The 25,943-nt window shown below is 42.3% G+C and overlaps 2 protein-coding genes across 3 annotated transcripts in view; one reads left to right on the top strand and one right to left on the bottom strand.

The window, feature by feature from the left end:
• The first annotated feature begins 33 nt into the window (after positions 1-33).
• On the top strand, positions 34-6,866 carry C19H17orf75 (chromosome 19 C17orf75 homolog). 2 transcript variants are annotated; one of them, XM_067308396.1, is made up of 11 exons: positions 34-302; positions 584-655; positions 1,286-1,411; positions 1,850-1,990; positions 2,199-2,256; positions 2,934-3,053; positions 3,690-3,754; positions 3,876-4,012; positions 4,564-4,667; positions 5,310-5,551; positions 6,466-6,866. In XM_067308396.1, the coding sequence occupies exons 1-10, from the start codon at positions 169-171 to the stop codon at positions 5,517-5,519; spliced, it is 1,167 nt and encodes a 388-aa protein (XP_067164497.1). In that variant the 5' UTR covers positions 34-168; the 3' UTR covers positions 5,520-5,551; positions 6,466-6,866. The 2 variants fall into 2 exon arrangements, with proteins under 2 accessions (XP_067164497.1, XP_067164495.1); XM_067308394.1 differs by having other exon boundaries at positions 5,310-6,866.
• Positions 6,867-15,163: 8,297 nt separating this feature from the next.
• Positions 15,164-25,943, bottom strand: part of RHBDL3 (rhomboid like 3) — a 64,943-nt gene continuing 54,163 nt past the window's right edge. Inside the window, 5 exon segments of the mRNA XM_067308323.1 lie at positions 15,164-15,435; positions 16,023-16,083; positions 20,013-20,113; positions 21,037-21,149; positions 25,559-25,707. Coding sequence (XP_067164424.1) covers positions 15,164-15,435; positions 16,023-16,083; positions 20,013-20,113; positions 21,037-21,149; positions 25,559-25,707 — 696 coding nt within the window.

Genomic DNA, 25,943 nt, shown 5'->3' with positions numbered 1-25,943 from the left:
GTCCCAGGGGACGGCGCATCGCGAAGCCGAGCGGGGAGCAGCCGCGCTGCGTCCCCGCCGTGCGGCCGCCCTCGCCCGGGGGCGGAGAGCCGCGCGAGGGGGGCGGAACGGGCGGGCGGCGGGTCCGGTCCGGCCCGCTTAGATCCGGTCCGATCCGCTGCGGTAGCGATGCTGCCGGCGCTGCCGGACGGCGACGAGCGGGAGCTGGAGAGCAGCGAGGAGGGCGGCGGCGCGGGCGAGGAGCGGCGGCCGGAGCGGCACGGCAGTACCTACCACGGCCTCTACGGCTACCGGAGCCGCAGGTGAGCGGGGCCGGGGCGGCTCGGGGCCGCCGGGGCGCGCTGGGCCCGGGGGCAGCCCGTGTCTGCCGCCTTCCCAGTCCAGCTCCTGCGTTTTCGTTCATTATTTTCCTCCTTTTCCCCAAGGAGATTCCCCCCCCCCAATGTCTCGATTTCATGATCCTGCCCCAAAACGCCCTCGGGCCGTGCCCCGCCCGCCGCAGCCCCCCTCCCCTGCCCTGCCCGTGGGGTCAGTCTGTGAAATCAGTCATGAGACTGGCTTGATTTTAAGGCTTGGTTTTAAGGTCCTCGCAGCAGGGAGCTGACAGCAGGGATGGGAGCCCGGCCGCAGAGACACCCTCCAGCGAGGACTTCAGGTAAAACCTGAACCCCGTAATCACCTGTAATATCCCCTTTGGTTGCTAGCTTGAAGCCTGTAGCATGCGTATTGCTGTTAAGTGAATAGTAATCAAAGTCACGTCAAAGCAGAAACCTCTGTGAAAGCATACTGATACTTTTCTGGACACAACAAGAGAGCTCAACTAATGCATTAAACATAAACGATCATCTTTGAGTTTGTACTCTGTTTTTCCCTACTGGTAATACTTAACGTTTCTGTTTTATCTCAGGCCTTTATTTAGATATTACATAATTTAAATTCATTAGCCAATTTTAAATGGACAGTTAATTTTTCCACAAGCTCTGCAGTATAGTTGTGGCTTGAGATTTTGACTAGGGAAACAGAGGAACAAAGAGGAACAGCGACTTGTCCATAGCTGTTAAGCAGTTGGGCATCTCCAGCCTTGGGGTCCGGTGGGCAAACCCCTGAATGTGTTTCAGATGGGCCACAGAGCAAGTTAGTCGCAAGGCAGAAAGAGATCACAGTGGCCCCTCTCCTAGAAGCGTGTGATGACTGCAAGCAAGTGGTTCTGTGCTTGTTCAGAAAAACAATAATATTTGCTTTTCACTAACTCTTATCTTGGGCTTTGTTTTGTTTTTTTTAAAAGCCTTTCCTTGCTGGACACTAACTTACCAGCTGAGGCGGAGACTGAACTGCATGGTTTTATTGCTAAGCGTCTTACTAAAGGAGCCATTTTTGAAGGGATGGGGAACGTAGCATCTGTGGAGCTGAGGTAAAACATAGCTTCTCATTCACAAATCAGTTTGGAAAGCATAAAAAATGTTGGCAACGTTGCACATCTTGCCATCTGCTGCTGCAGTTAGGTTTAATCCTGATTCTATGCTTTCAGTCTATTGCTGTTGTTAATAACAGCTCTGTGCAAATGGCGCTTTTATCTTTTTTTTTTTCCTAGGTGATTTTGAGAAAAATATTGTGATAAATAATTCATTGTTTGAATACTTAAAATATTACATGTATTTATTACTGTTCCAACTTAAACTACTCTGGTTACCCTGCTGAGGAAAGAAGAGGATGTCTAGGACTGCCCTGTATAGGAGCAGCCTGTGCTAGGGGGTGAAAATTCTTTGTAGAAGTCATGTACATCTACTTTTTGCACTTCCTTATTGTGATGTATTTATAACAAAATTGGTCTTTTTTTTTTTCTGCCTAGCATACCAGAATATAAAGTTGGTTGTTACTACTGTCTTTTCCGACAAGAAAATCTTCTAGGAATGGCAACGTTGGAATCAGACATCACAGCTCCAGAATACGTGATTTGTTTCTTAGGTGGCTCAGAGAAAGGTCTAGAACTATATCCTTACCTTTAACTCTCCTGTCTGTTTGGAGAGGGAGCTGATGTAAAAGTAGTGTTCTCATTTGTCTGCCTCCTGCTTGAAATCAGTCTACTAGCCTGTTTGTGGAAACCTTCCAGTATATAACAATGCATTAATAACAACCATACATTGAAGGGGCAAAATGCAGGTCTTACCTGATTCATCTTATTTTCCTTAAAAAGATACTTTCAGACTTGAACTGGACCAATATGTTCAAAGTCTGAAGATAAACCTTAATCAAGAGGTAAGGCCTGATTTTTACTATATATTTTTTTAAGTGGTGAAAATGACCACTTTTTACACAAATTTATTACTAAAGCAATCTGGAAGATTTAGAGTATAAAAACAAGTTAATGTATAAGATACCAATATGAAACACTGTGAGAGATGGTTACCTGCTTCGCTGTAGAGACAGTGAATGCCTAAAGTGCTATTACCCACACAAGTCAAAGGAAAAAAGAGGGACTTTTTTGTGCCAGTCATAAATCTCTTAAAGGTTACTTCTTATATTCAGAGAGAAGAATGACTAATAGAATTTGATGGTCTAATGGTATGTTAGCAGTGTCCACCTAGGTTCTTATTGCTTCTGAACATTAAGGAGAGATTTTTGTTGTTTTTCTTGCAGCAGTTTTTCTAATGAAGTATGCATTTTACGTCCCTACCTCATCCCCTGCCTGCTGGTGCATGCTCTTTGCTCATAATATAATTCTGTCCAATTCTTGAAACGTCAAGCCCTTCATATCTGATATTCCACATCAGTGTGGGTTTAAATGTCAAACTCGTGATTTTAGTTTAGCATGGCTTGAAATGAAGAAGGATTTGACATCCAAATGTCATAGGTTGAATAGATTATTAATATGCTTCTTTTTTGTGTAGAAATCTAATTTGCAGTTAAAGTTTTAGTGTTTCAACTCGTTACAGCAAAAAACCTGGGAGACCTATGTTAACCCCTACTTGCGAAGCTGGTTTGAGAATTCTGTATGCCCTATTCAGAGAGTAGTGCAGCTCTTCCAGGAGAAACTCGCCTTCTTGTTACATGCTGTAAGTGTATGTCAAACTGAATAACAAAAAAGGTTTGGATGGCACCTCAGTGACTCTAGCATTGTGTTTAAAATATTTTTTGTATTTGCTTTCCCAGCCAGGAAACAGCTCCTTTTTTTAAATTCAAGACAAGTACTTTCTCCCTCCTTTATTGCTAAGGCAATACCTAGAAATTTCATCCATCAAGCAGGAATAAACTAATGTTTGAAAAGTAATTTTTATGGTTAATTCATTTTAAATTGCTTAGTAGTGTCCAACTTATAATTAGAGTGAGAAAATTAGAAATAGAATGAGCAAGCAGCCCCTGCAATAATCCTTCTGAGCCAAAAGGAATGTTTTATTGCCTGTGTCTCATGTAATTCACTGGAAAAAGAAAAGGAAAATTAATCTTAGCACCAGTGCCTGAGTTTGAAAAGACTTTTAATGGAATAACTAATAAAGTATAACCACTGTATTTCTTCTGAATGCAAAAATACTTGCAGTGACTATAATATGAAGTATTCTTTTAGCTTCTACTTTTACTCTGAAAAGAAAAATTTTAAAAGTACCATGTTACGTATTTATTACTAGTAATTACGATAAAGGACCAGAAATAATATCAAATCAGCGTGTTTTTTTTTTTTCCTTTCCTCAAAGGCGTTGAGTTACACTCCTGTGGAAGTGAAAAACTCAGATGAAAGAACAGAGAAAGACATTAGCAGGTAAAGATGCTTCGGAACCAAGGGGCCTGTGAGTAACTTGGTTTTGCGTGTGATACTTTCCTGTTTTTGCTATTCAGGTGTTGTGTAGAAACAAGCAATTCACAAGAATTTTTTGTGTCAGGTTTCTGGCAGCTGCCAGCCTCCAAGGACTTGTTCAGGAGGGCACAATGACCTCCTTGTGCATAGCCATGACTGAGGAGCAGCACAAGTCAATGGTCATAGACTGTAGTGGACCCCAGCCTCAGTTCCATAATGCAGGTGAGATCATGGCTGTGAATACCTCATGTTACCCCCTTGTATCTCTCAGATGCTGAGAGCGCTGGTCTTTAGTGGTAGTTGAAGATATGCAGCAACTCATCGGTTCATGCCCAGAAAGTTTGGATTCTGGCTGGAAACTAGAACATGCTTTCCTCTTGGGTTGCAGAGTAACTCTGTTTACCGTATGCGCTGGAGCTCTGGTTTGAAAATGGTTGATAATAAAATCCAGAATGCATTTAATTTGTGGACCATAAAACTATAATTTTACACTTCAGGGCAAGCTGCAAAATGTACTTTTTAGTCTATTGGATTTTTGACAAATGTTACGGAAAGCGATTCAACACTCAGAATTTTGTGTAATCGCTGTAGCTGTGTTTGCTTTTGTTCTCTGCCTGAATGCTGATTTTCTTAGACTTTTATTTCCTGGCCCAGATATACCATGATCATTTATTGTGTGAGAGCAATTAAACCAGGTGAATGCAGCAGCATACTTATGTTGAGCTAATTTACTTCTTGCTCACCTTTTCTTTGTGTTCCTGAACATGTGACAGGAAGCAACAGATTCTGTGAGGACTGGATGCATGCTTTTATAAATGGTGCTGAAGGTGGAAATCCATTTCTCTTCCGGCAAATTTTGGAAAACTTTAAATTGAAGGTAACTGTTCATATATGTTAAGAACTTGGAGGAGACATCAGGGTTACTGAAGGACCAAATACTCATTTTGCAGCAAGGAAAAAAACTTACTGTTATGATGTCCATACATCATTATCTGACTAACTCTGAAGTTTAAATTTATGACTGTTATTATTACTCGTAGATGGCATAGTCTTGTTGACAGAACCAGTATGTAAAGCTGTGTGAAAGTTTCTTCAGCGAGTACTCCAAAGGCACTTTCAGATATTTAAAATAAAAACCAACTATTTTTTTTCTTAAAATTTTTTTCTTAAAATACTGTTAATTGGGGCCATACACACACAATAATAGCATGTAATTGGGTAATATGGATTCAGTAGTTAATTTTTGTTAGCTGATCTGCCAGAAAGATGAGGTGAACTCTTGATACCACAACTTGATCATGTCCGAATGTGTGTCCATGCTTTTTGCATCTTTAAAATAGCAGTGGTAGTATCCATCAAGGACAGTACTCACTTAATTCTTACATTACTCGGAGTAGTAATACAAAATCCCTATTAGAAATGCTTTTGCTTCTCCTGCTATTCTTCCTCACTTTTCCACATAGTAGCATATTTTCTTTCCATGTAGGAGGATAAGAAAATACTGTTACTCTCTTTCCAGGCTATACAAGACATTAACAACTTGAAGAGGTTTATCCGCCAGGCCGAAATGAACCACTATGCCTTGTTCAAATGTTACATGTTCCTAAAGAACAGCGGCAGTGGAGACATCCTTTTGAAGATTGTTAAAGTAGAACATGCAGAAATGCCAGAAGCCAAAAATGTAGTGGCTGTCCTTGAGGAATTCATGAGAGAAACAGCAGTGGCTTAAACCAATCTTAATTATTCTGCACTTATTTAAGGGTATTGTATAAATCATTAATTTCTTCTGTGCAGCTTCATTTCACCATGGCAGAAATTTTAATTTATATTTAAAAGTATTACCCAGGTCAAACCTAGATTGTAGTGCTGTCTACTTTTTCTATTTTTAAAGAAAGCAGCATGAGCTTTGTTTTTACGTGTAAATATCAGATGTTATATAACTCATGCATAGTTTTCAGTGCTTACCAGATTCTCCAAATGACTATTCTTCCTTTTCTGGGGAAGTCATGCCATTTGTTTTTTACTGTCATTGCATGAAAAAAAGAAAAATCACGTACCTGGCAAGCATTTTTCAGTGTTTTAGATACTTAAAGCATCTTTAAGGTCATCATTGTCTAATCATTAAGATCTGGTTACTTTCATACATAAAGAAGCACAAACATTTGGATAAATCATAGTAAATGAATGAATCATTTTTGTTTATATGAGAGAACATAGGTAATAAGTTTGTAACTAGTTTGCACATTCTACTTTCAAATTAGCAAAGTTTGTTCTTCTGCTCCTCTATAAGCAACTTGTTAATTGGTACGAAACAGAATTGCCTTAAGACTGAAGAGTTTTATGAATAAATTTTTATGTGCTTGTATGTATGTATGTAGGTATACATACACTAGTCAGACTTGTTAAATTCCCAAGGTAGATGATGAATCCTATTTCATTAGTTTGCCTTTTTATGATCAAGACTTTCTTTGTACAGTTGGGGAGTTGTAGTATTTTACATCCATTTTGCATAACTGTAAATAATAGCGTGTTTTTCAGCAGCAAAGAACTAAACCTGAGGACTTTACAGATGCAATATTAACCTGAGTCCTTAAATCAATACACACTTCTTCATAAATTGAATTTAAGTTCCAAAATTAATTATTTAGATTTGAAAACATTTCATTGTATTTCAGCAGTGAATTTTTACCCACATCATAAGAAATTCATTTTCTAAGTCAAAGGATATTTAGACAGCAGAATATTTGAAGAACATCTTTGCCTACAGATGGAACCAAAACTTAAAAAGCCTTTTGGGGACCACATAAATGAGGACTATTTCTGCAAATGTGATGTAAGCAAAACACCCTATTCATTTCCTTTGCAGCAGAGGGTGTTTGAATGCCTAACCTGGCATTTGAACAACTCCCATTCAAGGCCTGAAACACTAACTGTAACAGTCTCACTAATGCAGTAAGTTTGACTGTTTATTCTACCACTGCTGTAAATTGTGAAGATAAAAGCTAAATGCTTTCCTGTAACACGGCTGTGTTGAACCTATAATAAGGTTTACAATAAAACACATTTAAATCCTTAATACTGTGACTGTTTTAACTCCAAATATGTCTTGTCCTTGATGTCTCCTGTTTAAAAATTTTTATTCACCCATTATAAAGAAGTTGCTAGTGTAATGTGCAGGAGTCTGCAAGCATCATATTGACAGGAGAGTGATATATAAAATGAATGGGCAGGTCAGAGAAGAAAATAAAGTAGTTTCAAAAAACCCTTACTCTGTTATCTGCAGGAGCTCTGAGGAGTAATGACGTTTTCCTTTAGGTTCTTGTATTCATGAGTCAGTAAAGCAATGCCGCTCAATAAAACATGTCACCCTCTGTTGCTCTTGCACGATTTTAACTAAGTTGGAGCACTTATCCTTCAGTATTTTGCCTGGTAAAAAGGCAGAGAAGTTCTCAGTGCTCAAAAAAAGGAAATGTTAGGTGTGAGGGATAGGTAGCTGTGATCTGGTAGAACAGTATGAGAAGTCAGCCCAACAGTCCCATCCTGTTCCTCTTGCCCCAGACAGGTGGAGAATGAGGCCACAGAACCCCATGGAGCCAGGTATTGTGCTGGCCTTAATACTTAAAAATGGGTAGGTCAGTCCCAGGCACAGCAGTGCTGGTGATTATAGTAATAAACTGTTCCTGAGATGCGACCAGAACTGTTCTGCGCAGTCTTCATCTTTAGAGGTTTTCAAGAACAGACTGGATGAAGCACTGAGCTACCTGCTTTGACCGCATACATGACCCTGCTTTGAGCAGGAGGTTGGAGTAGACAACTTCCGAGGTCCCTTCCAACCAGAATTATAGTACAATCCTATGACCTCTACCACAGTCATTTAAATAAGATTTTTGTTTTGTTTGCTAGGTAAATGATCACATATGACTCTTGAAAATCAAGATATTTTTTACCTTTAACCCTTCCATTTGTCTTGTCTTGGCTTCTCCTCTTCAAGGTAATCAGCCTTCAACATCAGTCCCATTTAATTTGTACTCGATTATATGTGGGCACCTGCAGGTTTTGCTGAGTTTTTTCAACTCTGAAGATGGCTGGAAGTATGAAAAATGTCCTTTCTGCAGCCTTTGTTTCAAGACTGTCTGGCTTTTACCAGCTTTGCACTGACTTTGCCATTCAGTCACCTATAACAAACTCAAGATGCTTGGAAGCACACACACATTGAAATACACCCTGGTAGTGCAGTTCCTGATTTTGCATGTTTTACTGGCATATTCCCTTTATAAATTCTATTTTAAAAAAGCAAAACTAAAGGTAATTAAACAAAAGCATAATAAATAATGTAGAAGAAGCTGGTTTAGCTGCATGAATGCCTGGAAGGCATTACACACTTAACTGCTTCTCCAGGAATCAGCTATTCAAGGCTAAGGATGAAGCACACAAAAGGTCAGAAGATGCTGAGATGTGCTATTAGTACTTAATCTGCAAACTTGCAAGATTTTTTTACTGTAGTGTTAAGGGTCTGATTTAAAACCTTTTGGAGAAAAAGAAAAAACAAATCACAGGCCTATGTTAAGAATGCAAGTTTAGCTTTAAGTGCTAGAGACCTCTTGCAGTTTGAAAGCTCAGGGGCTTGCTTCTTTTTTTTTTTTTTTTTTCACAAGAGAAGTAGCATAAAAGCCAATTAGTATTTCTCTTTCCAACACTTAGGAGCAATGCTTACTATACAGCAGATAATTGGGAGCTATGGGAATAAAATGATAATGAGTTCTATGAGTTTCTATGATCTAAAGCTGGTATCAAGGGTACCAGCTTTTGGAATTTGTAGTATTTCAGTCCTTTGCCTTTCTAAAATTACTTGGGCCATCAAGGCCAGGGTATGGTACTGACAAAGAATAACACAGTTCCTGCACTAACTGACAAAAACAGGCAAAAACCTCCTTTTTTACCTTCTTGCTGAAATTCCTAATAATGACTAAAGAACTTTGAGTATCTCAGAAAAGCTCACTTAAGTGCAGAGCACTAACAGCAAGAGTTGAGTCCTGCATACAGTAGTAAACTGCTTCTTACAAGTACCAATGTGAAGGAACTGCTGTCAGTCACATTTCCATTTCTGCAAGTTATATTTAACCCAGTAGTTCCCAACAACACCACACAAAGTTTTTTTTTCAAAATAAGCCTCCCCCTTCCTGATGCATATTGGTAGAAGGATATTTTACTTACTTCAAAATCACTAAATCTTTCATGGGTTTACTGAAGAACTTCCTGGACATGTTTTTCCCACTGTTAATTCAAGAGACAAGAGTGCTTTGGCTCTGAGATTTGAAAACATTCAGTAGACATTGATGCTAAAAGATAATAACCCTCCAACCCAATACAAAAATTTAAACAGTCTAAGGCACTTGTCTTCAACTGCCCCTCAGTCCTGAGGTCGCTGCTGCATTAAAGTTCCTGTCGTCAAGTAGTGGAGCAAGACCTGAATTTTTAATACAAGTCTCAAGCCTTGTTAGAACACGTGAAGGAATAAATAGCAGCTCATTTCTCCCTTTATCAGACACTTTTAAAGAGACATAAAAGGAGTTATTAGTGTCAATAATCAAAAATTACATTGCAGAGTTCAAAATTAATTGCTCTCCTGTTAAATACTTTAACTGTAGAAACACTTACTAACCAGTCTGTCTTTGAAAGTTTTTTCTTGGTTGTTTTTTGGCATGTGACGTAAAACAGCTCAGTTTTATAAAAAAAAAGAAACAGAGAACAACCAAAAAACCCACCAACAAAAAAATTTTTTAATGGAATCTGCGCTCAAATAATATTATTACAACAAAAATATACAGAATGTACACAATACAAAAATATTTGGAAACATACAATAGCGTGTTACCTGGCAAATATAATTTTGTTTTACTAGCCCTTAACGGGAAAGTATCATTTGTTCAGTATTTTAAGGCAGAAAATTACATTGGTCGGTGCTTTGTTAACACTTGGATGCATTTAGCTTTAGTAGTGTAAGCAAAAGAAAAGCTCCATAAAACTAGCTTTGTTTGCAAACCAAACAGACTGTGGGGGAGTCAGGAGACAGTCAGTGACTAACATATCTGTTAAGCTCACTGGAAATTAAGGTATTTTTGCTACTTAAATCAGGCCCAGAGAATTTGTTCTGTTCTGTGTTGTAAACTCTCTGCAACATAAATTTTCTGTACCACTTCTGGCGTTTCAGAACAACCTCATTAGAAAGCTCTTCCCAATTAAAAGCCAATGATTAATGGTAACATTAAAAATACATTTACCTTTAAACCAGTTTGATTCCTGTCTTACGTGTGATTCTCTCTTATAGAGGTGCAAAATACATTGCTTTCCTTTACAACCAGCTCTCAGCATCAGTGACCGCAGGAGCAATTTCTGAGCCATATCACAGAGCACCGTAAAGCAGCCACTACTGTAAAGGACCAACGATGGTGATATTCAAAGAGAGGCTACAACCTCGAAGGTGCTGGCCTTTGCTCTCTGGATCCCAGTTTGCCCCAGAGGTTGCTGGTGCTGAACTGCATTCAGATTTTCCAGTTTTACTTCAGATAAAGCCAGTGCATGGGGTTTCCAAAGCAATTGAGCTGAGCTTGAATCTGTGTAAATGAATAGACTTCGAGCTCTTGACTCACTGAAGTATGTGTGAAAATCCTACCCGAGATCCTGTGAGACTAAACATTGGCACAAACCAGCAGCTGTCTTGTAAGGTCAGCAGATAGCTGTTAGAGTGGTACCAGCTCTAACTGTGTCAGATTCCATCTCTCACACCCCAGTCCAAACTGAGACTCTCTCAGTCCAAACTGAGACTCTCAGTCCAAACTGAGACTTACCTAAGCTGATTTAAAGCACGGAGGCAGCATAATCCATCAGAAGGAACAAGGTTTTGGGACACAGAATCCCTGAGGTTTATTTCCAGTCTGGCAAAAACTGGCTTTGTCACCTCAGACAGCCACAATTTCTCTGGCCTCACCCTTCCCCGTTTATAAAAATTTACCTACTCCTACAGGAGCAAGTAGTGAAGATTCATCATATACCATGTAAGTGCTAAGTATCATTATGGACTGAGGGGAAAAATGGCCTAAAATGTTGGCTTAAAGATTTAGCAAAGGATTTAGCAAAAGTGAAGTCATCAGGGCTTTTACTACGCCTTTAAAACATACTTGGAGATTGTTTCTGGTAACCTCCTCTCCCATCACTCCATTCCAGCCCTCCTCCTTTCTTTATTTTACTGATGTGTGCAAAATTAGTATCTCCCTGTATCCAAGCACCTAAGAACACAAGGTGCAATTTGCAAGTCCTGCGGCCCTTGCATGAACTGGTTCTCCTTACTCTTCCCCAGGGCTGTCTGAGGCACTTCTCACTTCTCTCCTTGTCTGGGATAAGTGATCAGCAAAAGCTTCCCAGTCAGACCCGATGTGCGGAGTCTCTGTGCTGCCGGCAGGTGTCCCTGAAGGAGCTGTACAACCAGCACCCAGATTCTCCAGCCCGCATTATTGCTCCCTACACCTACGCCGCGTATCCTCAGTGGACCAGTGCTGCAGTATGCTTACTAAATGGGAAGTCCAGCACAGAAGCAGCTTTTTTCCCCCAGACACTGTGTCCTCACTCAAGGACACAAGCATGAAATAAGTTCCTTAAACATGTACTAGTCTCAAATCTATGCATTGGTAACAGTTCCTGCCTTTTGTTCTGGCACTGCACATCTATAAGGTTCAATAGATTCACATTTTATCAGATTGTGATGTAAAATCCTGGCAGCAGCTGAAATGAAACCAAAACAACCACCAGAACCAGTCCCTCATGCAGACGGCTCCTTCAGGGAAACACTGCTGATTGTGACAAGTTGCAACTACAAATGAGCAGCATGGAGAACATTAAGGCTGTGAAATAAGCCAGCAGCATCAAGGACATCTGGAGGTAAAAGAAAAGCCTGCTTGCTATTAGCTCTCTGGTGCTGCAGCACTATGGCACTGCTGGGTGAATTAGAAAACAACATAGCTGAATTTCCTGATAACTCTGTAATAACATGACAAGTTTTCACAGTATAATTTTAGTGATTTAAGTATAATTACAAAAGCCTAAGCATTTTGCATTGCTCTTTACTCCATGAGCTGATAGGTTCTCAGCAGACACCAGGCTCAATGTATGACCTGCTCTATGTATGGGGTGAGTTTTCAGCTCTGATGAACAGGAATGTGACAGGGTTTCATTTCTTCACCTACAATAAATCTAGTACTGATCTAAAGCCTGGCCCTTCTGATTCCCAGGGCTGCTTGTAGACTTGCATGTGAACTATGTTCAACTATGGGTGAAGGACCAGAGAAGGGCTCCTGAAATACTCTGTTCAGCTCCCTCCTGCCCCGAGCAGAGGCATAGATATCCTAGCCAGGGTCAGGGAGAGGCTGATGAAGAGGGACAGTGGCCCCTGAGCCTCTAGCTCGCTGATTCGTAACAGAGCACATCGCTGGCAGGCACAGAAAGCTTTCCCGGGGAGAAACTGATGGGCATGAAATAGCTTTTGGCTGAGAAACCAAAAATAAAAGCCAATCTGTACATATTGCAATGATAAATTATAGGCAAAATAACCTGGCTTTTGTTGTGATTGACATTTTCTACCACAAATTTCAATGTTTTCCTAAAAACTTCCTGGAAACTCCATTTCCTGCTCACCTCTAGTTTAAAGGCATCTGTAATCAGAAAGGCTTAGCAACAGGTAAGGAAAGGGATGTCCTCCTTCAGCGTGAACCATGTTTTTGTCAGTATTCTCCTAACTCCCCCCTCTCCTGCTTGCCTGTTGCTCCACAAGGAGGTTGTCTCCACCACTGCGAAACTCACTGGCTGGCTCCTGACCTGAAACAATGCATGTCAACTCTTGGGACTTCTCCGACCCAGACCCGAACTGCAGAGATAAAACGGCACGAGGAACCATTCCCTTCCTCTAAAACAATTAGAGCTCTGAACCTTATCCCTTCCTCTTGTCCCTTGATCCGAGGACCCATGAACAATGTGCTGGTCAGGGGAAACAACGAAGGTGCAGTTACCCGCAGAGCTCCTGTTCCTGTGCACAAAGAAGGCAAAAAACGTTTCTTTCGCAGGTGAGGCTTATTCCAGACTGTAGAAACCCTTTCCTTCTCCCCTTTCCCTTTCCCAAAGGCATCAGGAGTTTTACTAGCAAGTCCCATGGGGCCAGAACTTCACTCTTGCAGAGAGCTTTATCCAAAAAGGGAAAGAAAGGGACAGCTGATGACCACTAGTGAGTGTCCCCTCTAGAGGGACAGACAACCACTAGCTTGTGGTATCAGCTGGCAGCACCAATTACACAGTTGAGAGAATAAAGCCCATGACAGAAACACTTTGCTACAGAGCAAACCTGACTGTTACAGTGCCCATGAGAAGTGCTGTGGAAAGCTCTAGTGTCTGTTGCCTGAGCAGTGTCTCTCTGGCAGAGACTCAGGACCTGCCTTGTGTTACTCCCACCCTACAGCCTCCATTTGGTGAAAGGGCAGCCCCCTTAGAAGGGATCTGGTCTCCTTATGGAAAGCAGCCTTCTCTCCACCATCCCAAATATTCCTTTTATGAAATTTTTTGTTCTCACTTTATTTATTGACCAAAAAAAAGAACTGTAGGGAATTCAAAAAACAAATTTGCACAAAAAAGCAGTAAGTGTTTTCTGGTCAAGGGTCTGATGCAACCTGAGAGTCAACCCACCTCCCCTCTCCCTGGAATGGGAAAAGGCATCTCTCCACAGAGGGCGAGCAAGGCTTGTGCACCGCTTGTGTCGATTTGCCCTGTTGCTCTGTGCGGAGGGTCCCACCAAAACATATGTCATCTTTCTGCATTGCCAAGGGCACCGACATGCAAATAAAAAAGGGAAAAAGGAGCTGGTCTAGAGAGACTCCTATGGCTGCTTTATCCACCCCACTGAATTGGGTGGGAAAGGGGAGGGCATCCACATTCCTGGACTCTATTTTGGCGATTCTCTAAAGCGAGAAGCAAAATAACATAAACACCCGACAGAGATATGTACCTAAAGCACTGCTCCTGCTCCTGGCGTTCCAGTCTGGTCCCCCAGTCCATGCAGGCAGCATGCTACTGTACAGACTGTGCTACAGACCATTTAGAGATTCCTAAATCCTGGGCTCAACCTCTGTTAAGCAAAAAGGCATCACTGCAACTGCTGCTTGGAGCCCCTGAACTTCCATTGCCTCAGAAAGGCTGACCATCTTTGTCATTTTAGCAGTCACTGCAAAACCAGTTTTATCAGTTTCACAGTGATCACAGTAACACCCTTTCCACTTTGGTAGGAAATCAGTGCTACATACCATCCAGCTTGAACTCCACTGACTTCAGCAGACAAATCTGGCCCTGCGTGGACTGGATGGCTGGAAAGTTTGGATAGTTCGCACCCTGCACTGCTGTGGGTGATCCTGGTCCCACTTGTCTAGCAAGAACCTGCTGGAGGAGTTGAGATCCTTGCTCGGAGCTCACTGCAGGCCAGACATTAGAGCAACATGGCCATAAACAAACAGGGAGAAGAAAACAGCACCCGATTGTCAACTGATCAAAACACAAATAAACCTTTGCTCCCCTTTTTCCATAAAAATGAAACACCAGCCACACCGTCTACCCACAGCAGGCTGGGAAAAATGAAGTGAAACATGCAGAGTAAAAGTCACCTCTGGCTGGGTATCCACACCACTCTAAAGAATCCCCAAGATTTCTAGTGCAATATTGTTTGATCTATAGTTGAGGACCAGTCTCCACCACTTTGAGTGATCAGGTTCTGCTGATCCCTTTGAAAGACAGTTTTCACCATAGGCTAAAATATTTAAGGATCCATTCAAGTAATTAGACGGTGGCACTGGTATGGCTGAACAGTCAGATGTATCCGTTGAAACCAAACCCAAGCTGCCTTGTGAATATCACGTGAGTATCTAGTTAGTAAATGTCTGCTCTTTTTCCATTCTAGTGTTCAGTAACATTGAGGAGTTTTGTTCAACAATTGGCCACAAGTACAGCACCGACCCGGAAAATAAAAATAGCCCATACAAAACATGGATGTGTGCTAACAAACCAAGCAATAAATGCCCAGGTACAAGCTGTCCCACAGGAGCCCTTGCAGTAGAAAAACTGCAGGGTCCAAGCCAGCCAGTATTGCAGTACCTGCTAGATTCATGCTCAAACTGATCAGCCCATTCGCTTGTGAGACCTTTAAGTGCTTCCTTCAGCACATGCTTGTGTTCAAAAGAATCATCCTCCCCTAAGTTTCATATAAAAATAGATCCTCCATGTTGATTCATTTAACATAGCCGGCAGACGAGTTCCACTCTCCAGAGTTTTTTGTCCTGTGCTTTTTCAGGGAGGGGGAGGTAGCTTCAGATCCAACAGGCTGTAGGCAAAGATATTCCAGAAGATGGCAAACAAGACAAAAATGAGATAAATAGAAAGGAAGATCCACCATAAGGACTGGTCTTGGAGTCTCTGCTCATAGTTCCTCAGGATGATGACACCAAGAGTGATTCCAACCACCACCCCTCCCAGGTGAGCCATGAAGCTGGGGTGAGGGCATGGCGGGTAGGCAGAGGGGTGGAATCGCAGCCACACGGCTCTTCCAAATTCAAAGCTCACTGGAATTACAGAAGGAAAAAGAAAGTCATCGTCTAGGTCTCCTGAATGGTTGGTGGCAGCTTGGGCTTGCGGGAGTGTAGACAGGTGGGAGAATATTCTCTTTCCAAAATTTTATATCAAAATCATACAAAGTGTGAGTTAGACTTCGAAGACAATTGTCTGTGGTGAATACATGGCCTAGTTGCCCTTGCAGTGCCACCCTGGGGGTATGCCTGGAAGATAATTCATTAATGTTTGTATAATGCTGTTGCCATCCCAGATGGGAACTGCGTCAGGAAGCCTAACCATTAGCATTATGAAAGCATGGCTTGTTTGAGAATTCAAAAACAAGCCATCTAAGTCCCAGATCTTCACAAATGCCACAAGCTACAGATGCTGGCTAACAACAAATCGTTCTCTACAAATGCTTGCATTGAAAGCCAAAATCTGCATTCAAGTGTGATGTGGTTTCTGCTGCCAGAAGATCCAGCTGCAGGTTCCTACCAAAACTGCTGCAAAGTCAAAACTCCCTGAATTAGTGTGAACTCTTGTGACAAGGACAAACAAAGCAGGATCGTGTATGTGCCAAATATTGTGTGATACTTACTACAGATCAAGGCAACAGCCATGCGCAGCAGTTTGAATTGGCACTTCATTCCTGACCAGTTCTGGAAAAGAGACAAGGAAAATAAAGTGGCGCAGAATGCAAACCTGGAAGGATTTTGCATTCAGATCTGCACTGGAGGAGTGTCAAGGGTGAACATTCCTGGAAACAAGCCTCTTCCACTGCCTTTACCACCTGGCCACAGCTTCTCCACTCGCCACACCAGTACAGATCTGTCAATCACAGAGGACGTAACCATAAGGGACATATTATAGATATGTCCAAGTTATGGACAAATCTATAACTGCTTTGCTTGGCAGTCTTACTGACTTACTTTCCTTGCCTGACATCCAGCCGGCCTGGCTCTGTCTCTGACACTGGCCTGGCCCTGGGCTGTCCTAGGTCTTCTCCAGAGGGTGGGAAGAGCCCCCATTAATGACTGACAGTCAGCAGAGCCAACAGACAAGTGTTTGCGCACAAAATAAACAACAACAAATTAATCTCTGCATTTCCTCAGAGCATCTCAAGAGTCTTGAATAAAGCTTCACAGCAATCCCCTGACCAAGATAAAGACAATCCCTATTTGATTTTGGATGAGAGAGCAGAGACAGAAGGGCAACAGAGCTGCCCAAACTCCCAGAAAAAAGTCCTCCAGAGCTGGGCCTAATCCCCGCATTTCTCAGAGTGCTCAGCCCTCAGACCCTCTAGCCCAGCACAGTCCCTGCCCCTTGCTGCAGACAGCTCTGCTCCCTGATGCAGATCATTCTCCTGAAAAGAAACCACCAGCCAGAAATCCTAGGGCTGAAGAACGACTCTTCCAAATCCAGGTCACTGGCTCCTCTGTACAAGCAGTTGGTCTTTGCCATATACGAGGGATTGGAAATAGCCCAAGACTAGACAGGCCTAATTGTTTTCTTTTAATTGTCCAGGCACTGACAGTTTTATAACTTCATCTAAATTTTCTCTCTGAAGAGAGAACAAACTGAACTTAGAGTTAAAAGTATTTGAAGAGGGAAATCAAATAGATGTTACAATATGGACAGCTAAAATGGACAGCTAAAAACAGTGTTACTTAGCAAATAAATGAACAGGTATAATTCTAGAATTATAAGTATCCTATAATATTTCCTTTCTCATTCCAAATTGCCTGAATGTTGAATTTCAGGGGGACTAAGCTTTACATGTTAGTATGAAGTTTCACCTTAAATTCCAACTACTGAAAATACATTAATTTACCCACCTTGGGAAACCCTGATGTACTAGACAACATCAAGCAAAGTTATGTTAAGCAGTACCTAGCATTCAACACAAACAAGAACCATCCTGGTTAACATCACATCAGCTGATCATGGTTCACTTGGTGGGCCAACACGGTACCCTGTCAAGTGACTTCTCCGTGCATTCAAGTCCTATTGTGCTTTTCCAGTGCTACTGCCTGTACTTCAGTCTCCCTGGAATTCAGAATCTTCTGTGGAGCACAAATAATGAAGACCTCAATAAAAGTGAAGCAAGGAAACAGCTCAGTAAGAAAGTCTCAATTTGGCTGCCTCTGTTTTCAGGCTCAGTCATTAGTCAATATGGTGGAATAAGAATTTCTGAATGATAGTCAGAAATCCTCGGAGAAATGTCCAAATTCCTCTTTGTCCACTTGCAAAAAATTTCCAAGCAGAAAAAGAGATCACGTCCTGGGAAACCCAGATGTATGACAACACATTATTATTATTTTTAAGCAGTAAAGGAAATTTTGCCTGTTGATAGTGGTATCGGATACCAGGCCTTAATAATGTTCTGGAACATCTCCCTGTCAGCAGGCCTCTTGTGACAAACTACCTGGTCATCATGTCGAACAAAAAATATTTGTAAACTCTTCAGCCTAAGTTCAACAGCACCCGCTGACTTTTCAGCCTGCTGAAGGAATATTCTGTAAAACACATAACATATATTCAAGTTTTATGTGGGATCTGTCTGTAAATCACTTCTGTGACTGCAAAAATGCAATCTCTACAAAATAAGCAACTCATTTTCTCTCTCCACAGAGACACCTAACCCCATCAGAAGGCTCTGAACTCATGCTGATTAATACTGTGCTGGTTCCTTTGCACTTCATTTCCATGGAGCTGTTTTGAATTTCTCCCTTTACTCTTTTCCTTAGGGTGAGATGCTTTATTGCTTCCCCCTGTTGGTTATTTTATGTATTTAATTCCAAGAATATTTATTTTTACGAGCAGGGATGTTTTCATTTCCTTTGGTTACCAGGAGGCATAAGGGAACAGAAGATTCAAATGAGACCCTCCCTGCACCAGTCCCTCCTCTTCCTCAGCATGCTCAAAGCACCTTTGCAAAAAAAACAAGCATTACCAGCAATTCAACTGAGTGGCAAATGGCCAACATCTTTTTCAGTACATAACAGTGTCACATCAAGATATTAGTTGAGCAGAGAGAGTGGGGAAAGGGAGGAAGAAAAGCAAAAAACTCCACCAGAATGGGGAAGGCAATAAAAGTCATTTCAGATCAGGAGAGAGAGGAAACGGCTGATAATGGAGGTGCTACCATAGGAATTGCTAAATACTTTTGGAGGAGGCCAATGAGTGGTATAACGACAGATCCTTTTGCAATGTTCTAAGAAGCATAAGCAGATCACTGCTGAAGACTCCCTCCCTCCTTCTGGCAGAGCCTCTTCCTCTAAAGCAAACCCAAATTTCCTCCAATTTCCCCCTCCGACCCCACGAATCTCAGTGTGAAGAAACCCCGTATCTGCACTAGCACCGTCTGAGTGACAGAAAACACCCTCCCACCACTGAGCCAACAGAAGCATGGGCCACAATTCATACTGAACATAACTGTGTATCAGGAGGCATTTCCTCAACAGGAACCCTGTGGGATAGGGGCATCCCCTCTCCTCCTCTCCCCACCTCTGCCAGACACTTGGTGTCCTAATTCTGGTGATAGCCTCCAGCTCATTCATGCTCTGAAAAACTCAAAGACAGCAAAAGAGACCTATTCTGTGCAGGAAATCACTCACTTCCCCCATTCCCAGCTGCCAGAAAGGCTGCCTGGAGCAGCACTGGCTTGTGGGTTGCAGCTCAGGCCTGCTGACTGCATTAAATACAAGGTTTTCTTTTAGGCTTGACACGAGTACCACCACACACGCACATGTTTTCCAGCGCCCATAACAGACCTTCTGTCTCCACTGCAGCTGACTCTCACTGTCTTCCCACTCAGACCCCAGGGGAGGCTGCATTACCATCATTTTTATGGTTATTCTGCTCTGACATTGCTGGTACAGGGCAGATATGCAGCCGTATACCACCACACATGAATCCTAATCACAGCAAAAATATCTCTCTCAGCAAAGCAGCTTTCACCCGGCAGTCAGCTTAGGGGTCACACAGGCAGACGTGCTGGGCTTTGCCACTGCTTTGCTGAGTACCTTGGATGAGCTGTTGTTTCCAAGTCTTAGAGAGATGAAGATGCTGGTATTTACTGACCTTTGTAAAGTACTTCATTACATGAAACAGCAAAAAAATATTATCACTAGTATGGCCGGGGTCAGATTCAGTCTGGGTATTACAAAAGGAGGTAAGGGATATTCTGCACCCAAATCCACCAAATACTGAAATTCCCTTAGGTAGCAGCTAACATGACACAACACATGAAGACAGAAACAGCCCTGCAAATCCTGCAAAGCCGGTCAGCTGCTTCTCTTCCAAACATTTCTCAGCCCTTGTAAGGAGAGCTGATAGCCTGGAGCAAGTTGGTAAGTCTTGTCTCTGGATTCTGCTGACAGGCTGCCAGTCAGGATACCAAGCCCCCACCAATTGCAATGTAACATTTCCAGTCCAGGACCAGACCACTGAGACAAGACGCTGTTAACCATGGCAAGCCCTGAATGACCAACAGCTGGGTCAGGCGCTATTTCTAGTCGCTGGGGCCATCAGACCTGGCTGGATTCCTTCACTTTCAAAGAGGCTAGACAGTCATTCTGGTACTCACCATGACTATATTGGCCAAGTGAGCAGAGACGAGTGCATACACACCTCCAGAGGAGCCCACCACAGGCGCAGTCATATCAGCTACCGACACCGCAAGGGACCCTGGGAGGAAGAACAAGGTTTATTACAATTGCTAGCCAAATAAAAACACTCTTTCCCACTTACGTCCCTGCTACTGCCTGTTCTGGGTTAATGGCTGAAGGTCAGCAATACATGGGGAAATCAAAGAGAGTATGGGATTTATTAGTACTCAATGCAGCCCATTTTACAATGGCTTTATCTGCTCATTATGGAAAAAATTAAAATTATGTAGCTGAAGAAAAAAATCATTATAAATCTTGAACTAAGGCAGTCAATCCCTGCCTGAGTTTCACTGTGAAGCCCTTGGTTGTTCTCACACTCTCCTCCTGTTTTAATTAGATGTTGATCTATTGTCAGCTAAGTTCCATCACTTCCAAACTGCTGGAAAAGCTAAACATAAATAAAAGCAATACAGCACAAACTAAAAATCAATCAAACCCCATGGTTTCACATATAAATGAATTTTCAGGTTCCTGTACACTGCTCAAAGGCTGCAGCCAGATACTTCTTGCTTACTCAGGCTGTAGGAACCAGAGAACACAGGTCAAAAGGAGGAAAAACTGATACCAGACCTGGAAAAAAACTGACCCTTCATGCAGGGGGGCAATGGATGCTTTTGATGACACCTTTCTTCTAGGCCTCCATGGGACACAGGAAGAAAGGAACAGTGTGACCTCCACAGACACATTCATGAAGACCATCTACAGCAAAGCTATTTTGAAGTAACAGTTAGTTTTAGCAGGGCTCCTAAACACAAAGCCTATGGCTAGTTAGAAAGAGATGTCAAGCTGTAGCATATTTCCCACCTCCACCCTCCAAAAAAGTTTAAAAACACAGTTATAAAATCAGTGACTGCTTTTCTCTGACACCCAAATCTTAAGAAAGTCAGCACAGATCATTTTCAGATACTTTTCCATCTGAAACCATCCAGAAGTGTCACCTACCTGCCACAACTCCAGCAATGTAGACAAAGCTGATCCTTGCTGCTCCATGCACCATTTCCAGGGGAACCCCAACCAAGAGCTGAAGGACAACATTGAGTCCAAGGTGTTCTATCCTGTGGCAAGGAAGAATGACAGTTGTCCTCCTTTCTAATTTTTTGTCCCCCTTCTTACCCTTGAGATAGTGAAGTCTTGGAAAGGAGATCAAATAGCGTCTGCTGCATGAAAGTAGACGGTAACACTAGGAAAAACAATAGTTTCTGGAACAATCAGACCTAGAGCTGAGATGTTCCTTCCCTCCTTGATGCTCATTATCTCTTTGATATCTTCCTGGGTCTTTTCAGCCAAAGACCTCAGAGCACTTTCAGTTATTAATGACACTTTTTTCGTTTTTAAACAGAGGGGTTGAAAAATATGAAGAAGTGAAATGACTTGTCCAAAAAATGCAGCAAGATGGCAAAAGAGCCAGGAAAAGAACCCAGAAACTTTTCTTGCTCTTCTCTTCTCCCTTCCTAATGACACAGCCTTCCCTGAGCGTATTACATTGCCATGATGGGGAGTGAATATTGAGTTAACAGCAAGGTAAGCCTAGCAGTCCCCCTATTCTGTTGTGGACACACAATGCAGTTTTACAGTTTGTGCTGTCTGCCTCTCTCTGAGTTTGCTTCAACGTGATCATGGTCAGAGTGGGAAGCACAGGGAGTTTTCATGTCTGGCTGACACAGGTTGGCAGCACAGTAGGACACCAAGTGTATTCAGTGAAGATCTCTGTTCTCCTACTCTTGTTCCCATTACAATCAACATCAAAACTCCTGTTGAATACAATGGGAAGAGCTGGGCTGAGACTGGTCTGGTAGAAACCCCATTGTGCACATCAGCAAGTGCAGGGCCACATGCAGTCTAGAGGTAGACAGCGTGACAGCTAAGATGCGCATATTTGATAAAGATCCCCATGCACCAGATTTCTGCTGTGCAGAATCAATAGTTTCAACACAAGTTGTCTGTTGTTCTAATCAATAATACTTAACAAGACTGTCTTGCTACTTTTCAAAGCTCCATACAAGTATTTACCTATCCCTTTGCCAGCTGAAGGATCTTCCATTGATGTAACAACAGCATCAGGCCCCTGAACAGGGTCCATCTTCGGTACTCTGCTAGTGTCTGAGATTTACGCTAAGCCCACAGGGCTGTGATCCTTGCCAAATGGCCACATCACACTGGTCCCCAGGGGTATACTCTTTTCCATATGAAGAGTGCCTGAATCCGCTTACAAAGCAGGTGGACCTAAATGACACAAATCCACCCTTAATGCAGAAGACTAGCATCTTTTGGGGGAGCGAGTGCAAAGTAGCTAATGCACTGTAAATCCATGTCCTATTTTATAGCAGAAATGGATTGCTCACAGACAGTCCTTAGCAATCATCGGTTTAAGTTACATGCATTTTACTGTTTTGGTCTTTCTTCATGTTACCATAGCAATTTCCCATATACATCAGAAAAAAAGTGCTGATGGTAAGATGCAGCAATTGATAGAACAGTCTCATGAAGGAGAATTTAAAGTTGGACTGTCAAAGATGGCTAGAAACGATACCACAGGACACTGTCCTCTCCTGATCTCTTAACAGGTTTGTTTACACCTCATTTCTCTCTATGGATGCGTTTCTCTCCTTGCATCAGACACTCTGCACCACGATTTGCCGTTGCAATTGCTGCACATAACAGTGTGTTTATCACCTTGCTCGGTGCCTTTGAAGCCACTGGGCATGGACACATTCAGGCTTCTGTTCTGATCCTGCACGTTCACAGAACTTGAGAACTGAATGAGGAATGAGCAGTAAAGGTCAAACAGAGATCACAGAAAAGAGTCAAAGCATCCAAGTGCCCTTTTAGAGTGAGGAGGGAAGAAGCTTCGGCTGGCATACAGTTAACGTCATGAGGCGGTGCCTGACATTTTCACACAAAGCACTGGGTCTTATTTTTCAAAGGCAGCTTTTGTAAGAGCTCGACAAAGTTTATCCTAGACTCTAAAGTGACTGCTCTGATTCACAGCTGTTCTTAAAAGACTTTCCAGGAGTGCTCCCATTCACTCCTCCTCCCCATCATGCTAAGAGCATTGAAGGCTCCACAGTCAATAAGCACCCATAAAATATAATTAGCCTTTGCCAGTGCTGAATGCGTCATTCTTGAAATGACAATTTCATTGATTTATTGAAGACTTTTGCCTTCCCTGGGACCAAACAAATGGAACTGAGCATCAATGCAAGTCATTAGTTATGGCAGTGCTACAAATGCGTGGGCCCCAGATAATCAACGTCTGCTTTCCATGAAAGCAGAAGGGCAGAATTTACAACTTTGCCTGCCTTTTCTGCCATTACAAAGCTCCCTCCATCAGTGCTGAAACACAGCCCATGCATTTTTGGAATCTTTCTAGAGGCACAGCCAGCCAAGCCTTAGCAACTGCTGCCTTCTCGGACACCTTCCGACTGTCACTTGCTCAAGGAAAAGCAGACCGAGAGCACTAAATTAAGGAGCAGTCCACATTACCATTTTAAAGTCTCAGCAGGAAGCCGGATAACAATAGACCCCATGGCATTGTGTTAGCCTCTTGTTTGAAAATGAGAGGAGAATGATGGGCTTCCACTAAAAATGTTATTACCTTTTCAAGATTTATCTGTTCTTCTGAAATGAAAGGAGCTCAACACAAAGGAGTTAGCAATAAATGAACATTTAGCCTAACTCCAGATACTACAGATAAACCATGGAGTTTATTGTTCAAGCAGGACTTGTCATTGTTTTGAGGGCTACACGGCTACAGAGCTTGGAATCCAACACAGAAGCAAGGAATCTCCTGCACACCACCTTCACCGCTGTTCATCTCCGAAGCCAGCTACAGATGGAAAATAAACCTGATATACTTTTCAGACAATAAGTGTGAAGAGTGCCAGAGTACTGCCTGCTACCGGAAAGGGTGACCTTGCACAGGTTAGGAAAGCATGCCACAAGTGATACAGGAAGACACCTGAATGCTGCAGAAATTGTCATTGTGCAGCTGCTTCTCTTCAAATGGAACCCAAAGCAATCTGTGGTTACACAAACACAATAGACCAAAAAAAACCCAAAAACCCAAAGAAAACCCAGATACAAATTAGTTAACATTAGTTAAAATCAAGTGTTCCTTTCTCTTACAAGCCTAGCTTTCCCCACATCCTCAGTGATGGACCTTTCTAATTCTCATTTACATAACCAGTCTCACTTCTAGCCCAATAGGTTGGAACCTGTATACAGAGGACTTTTTGGAGGGATCTAGCATGCAAAGTCTGGATCTTACTAGGTTTAGAATTTCCCTCTAGCATTTTGTTTCTACTTTCCCCTTGGGTCAAGTCAGTTCTGTCCTGACTACAATTTTTATCCAGAGATCTGGGCCACATCTTGTACTCAAGGGCAATTACACACTGAGGCGGTCATTCCAGAAAGGGACATTCACTTCCTGGCAGAAAAAGGAAAAGATCAGTTTGATCTTTTTGGCCTTTTAAAGGAGAACATTGACTGATGGGAATATGAGCTTTCCACTTAACAACAAAGGGTCTTTATCCAGTTTCAAATTGTAAACAACTGCTAAAAATCTTGTTGCTGTGTTTTTTCTATGACAAAATTACAGAAAATCACAATTATCTGCCAGAAACGTGTGAAGATAGAGGGAGCAGGGTGTTTTGTACATGAATGAACTTTCCTGTGACATTCACTCATTACCACGGTACCACTAACATCACATAATTAAGTCTCTTTGAATCTTGGGAGGACTGGAACAATCTTGTATTCTCTTCTCAAGTCTGCTACATACCTCCCATAGGATGAAGGACAGTTCATTTTACTGTGCATGTTCATTCTGCACAAGGTGGACCATTCTCTGTCCATTTGATCAGTCAAGACTGTCAACTCTTCAGGACAAAAATTATCTTGCACTGCTGTTTGTACAGGGTGTACAAAATAGGTGTTCAGTCTTGACTCAGGCTTCTAGGCATTATCTCAGTCCCTACAGAAGGGACAACATTACTAAGTGAGGACATGCTGTAGGCATAGGGAGCTTAATTGATTTTCCCAACCTCAACTAGAAACTCTGTGGCAGGGTCAAGAATATAACATGTAACTCTTAAATACCAGTCCAGCATCTTTGCAGGTTCATTCCACCACTTGCACACCTCCTCTAGAGGGACACTGGGCTTCTCTCTGGTGAGTTTTAGGAAGTACACACTGCAAAGCGCACGCTAAGAGGTGTGTGTGGTCCCAACACTGTTTGGGAGAAGGGCAGCATCTGTTAAATTCCTTAGCTTGCCTCCTCCCTTCAGAGAGCTGTGAAGGTTTGCCACACATTGCCCAAGACCCTACAACAACTTCAGATTTTTATACATCATTCAGAATTGATTTTTTTTTCATCAGTTTCTGAGCTGATTCAGTCACTTTCTCCTCCTCCCGCTCTCTGGGAAACCTGAACTGTGGGGGATCTCTGCAGTTTGTAAGTACTCACCCTGCATGCATGAATATGTAGGTTAGGTACCTCCAAGCCTGAGCGCGGAGCTGAGGATGGTAAACTAATGAGTTCTTCAGGTATAAGGGATGGGTGACTTGCAGCACAAATCTGTCTAATACCACTCCGTTGTAAAGAAAAAAGGCAACCTAGAAAAGCAGGAAGATTCCTCAGTTAGCAAATGCCTTCTCTCACTGAAATACACTTTTTAACTCAAATTCATGGAAAGGAAAGTAAACTGTACAACGATTTTTCTCCCAGTTGACAGCCTCACACAGCCATGAAAATTCCCTGTTTTGAGGAATCTGCAACACACTGGCATGATTCTGTATGTGGCTTTCTGTAACATGCCAGCCACTAAGTCAGAGAAAATCAGCACCCTACC

The sequence above is a fragment of the Apteryx mantelli genome, chromosome 19 (assembly GCF_036417845.1).
Source record: "Apteryx mantelli isolate bAptMan1 chromosome 19, bAptMan1.hap1, whole genome shotgun sequence".
Classification (NCBI taxonomy): domain Eukaryota; kingdom Metazoa; phylum Chordata; class Aves; order Apterygiformes; family Apterygidae; genus Apteryx; species Apteryx mantelli.
The sequence above is the reverse complement of the archived record's forward strand: the minus strand, read 5'-3'. Positions and strand labels throughout refer to the sequence as shown.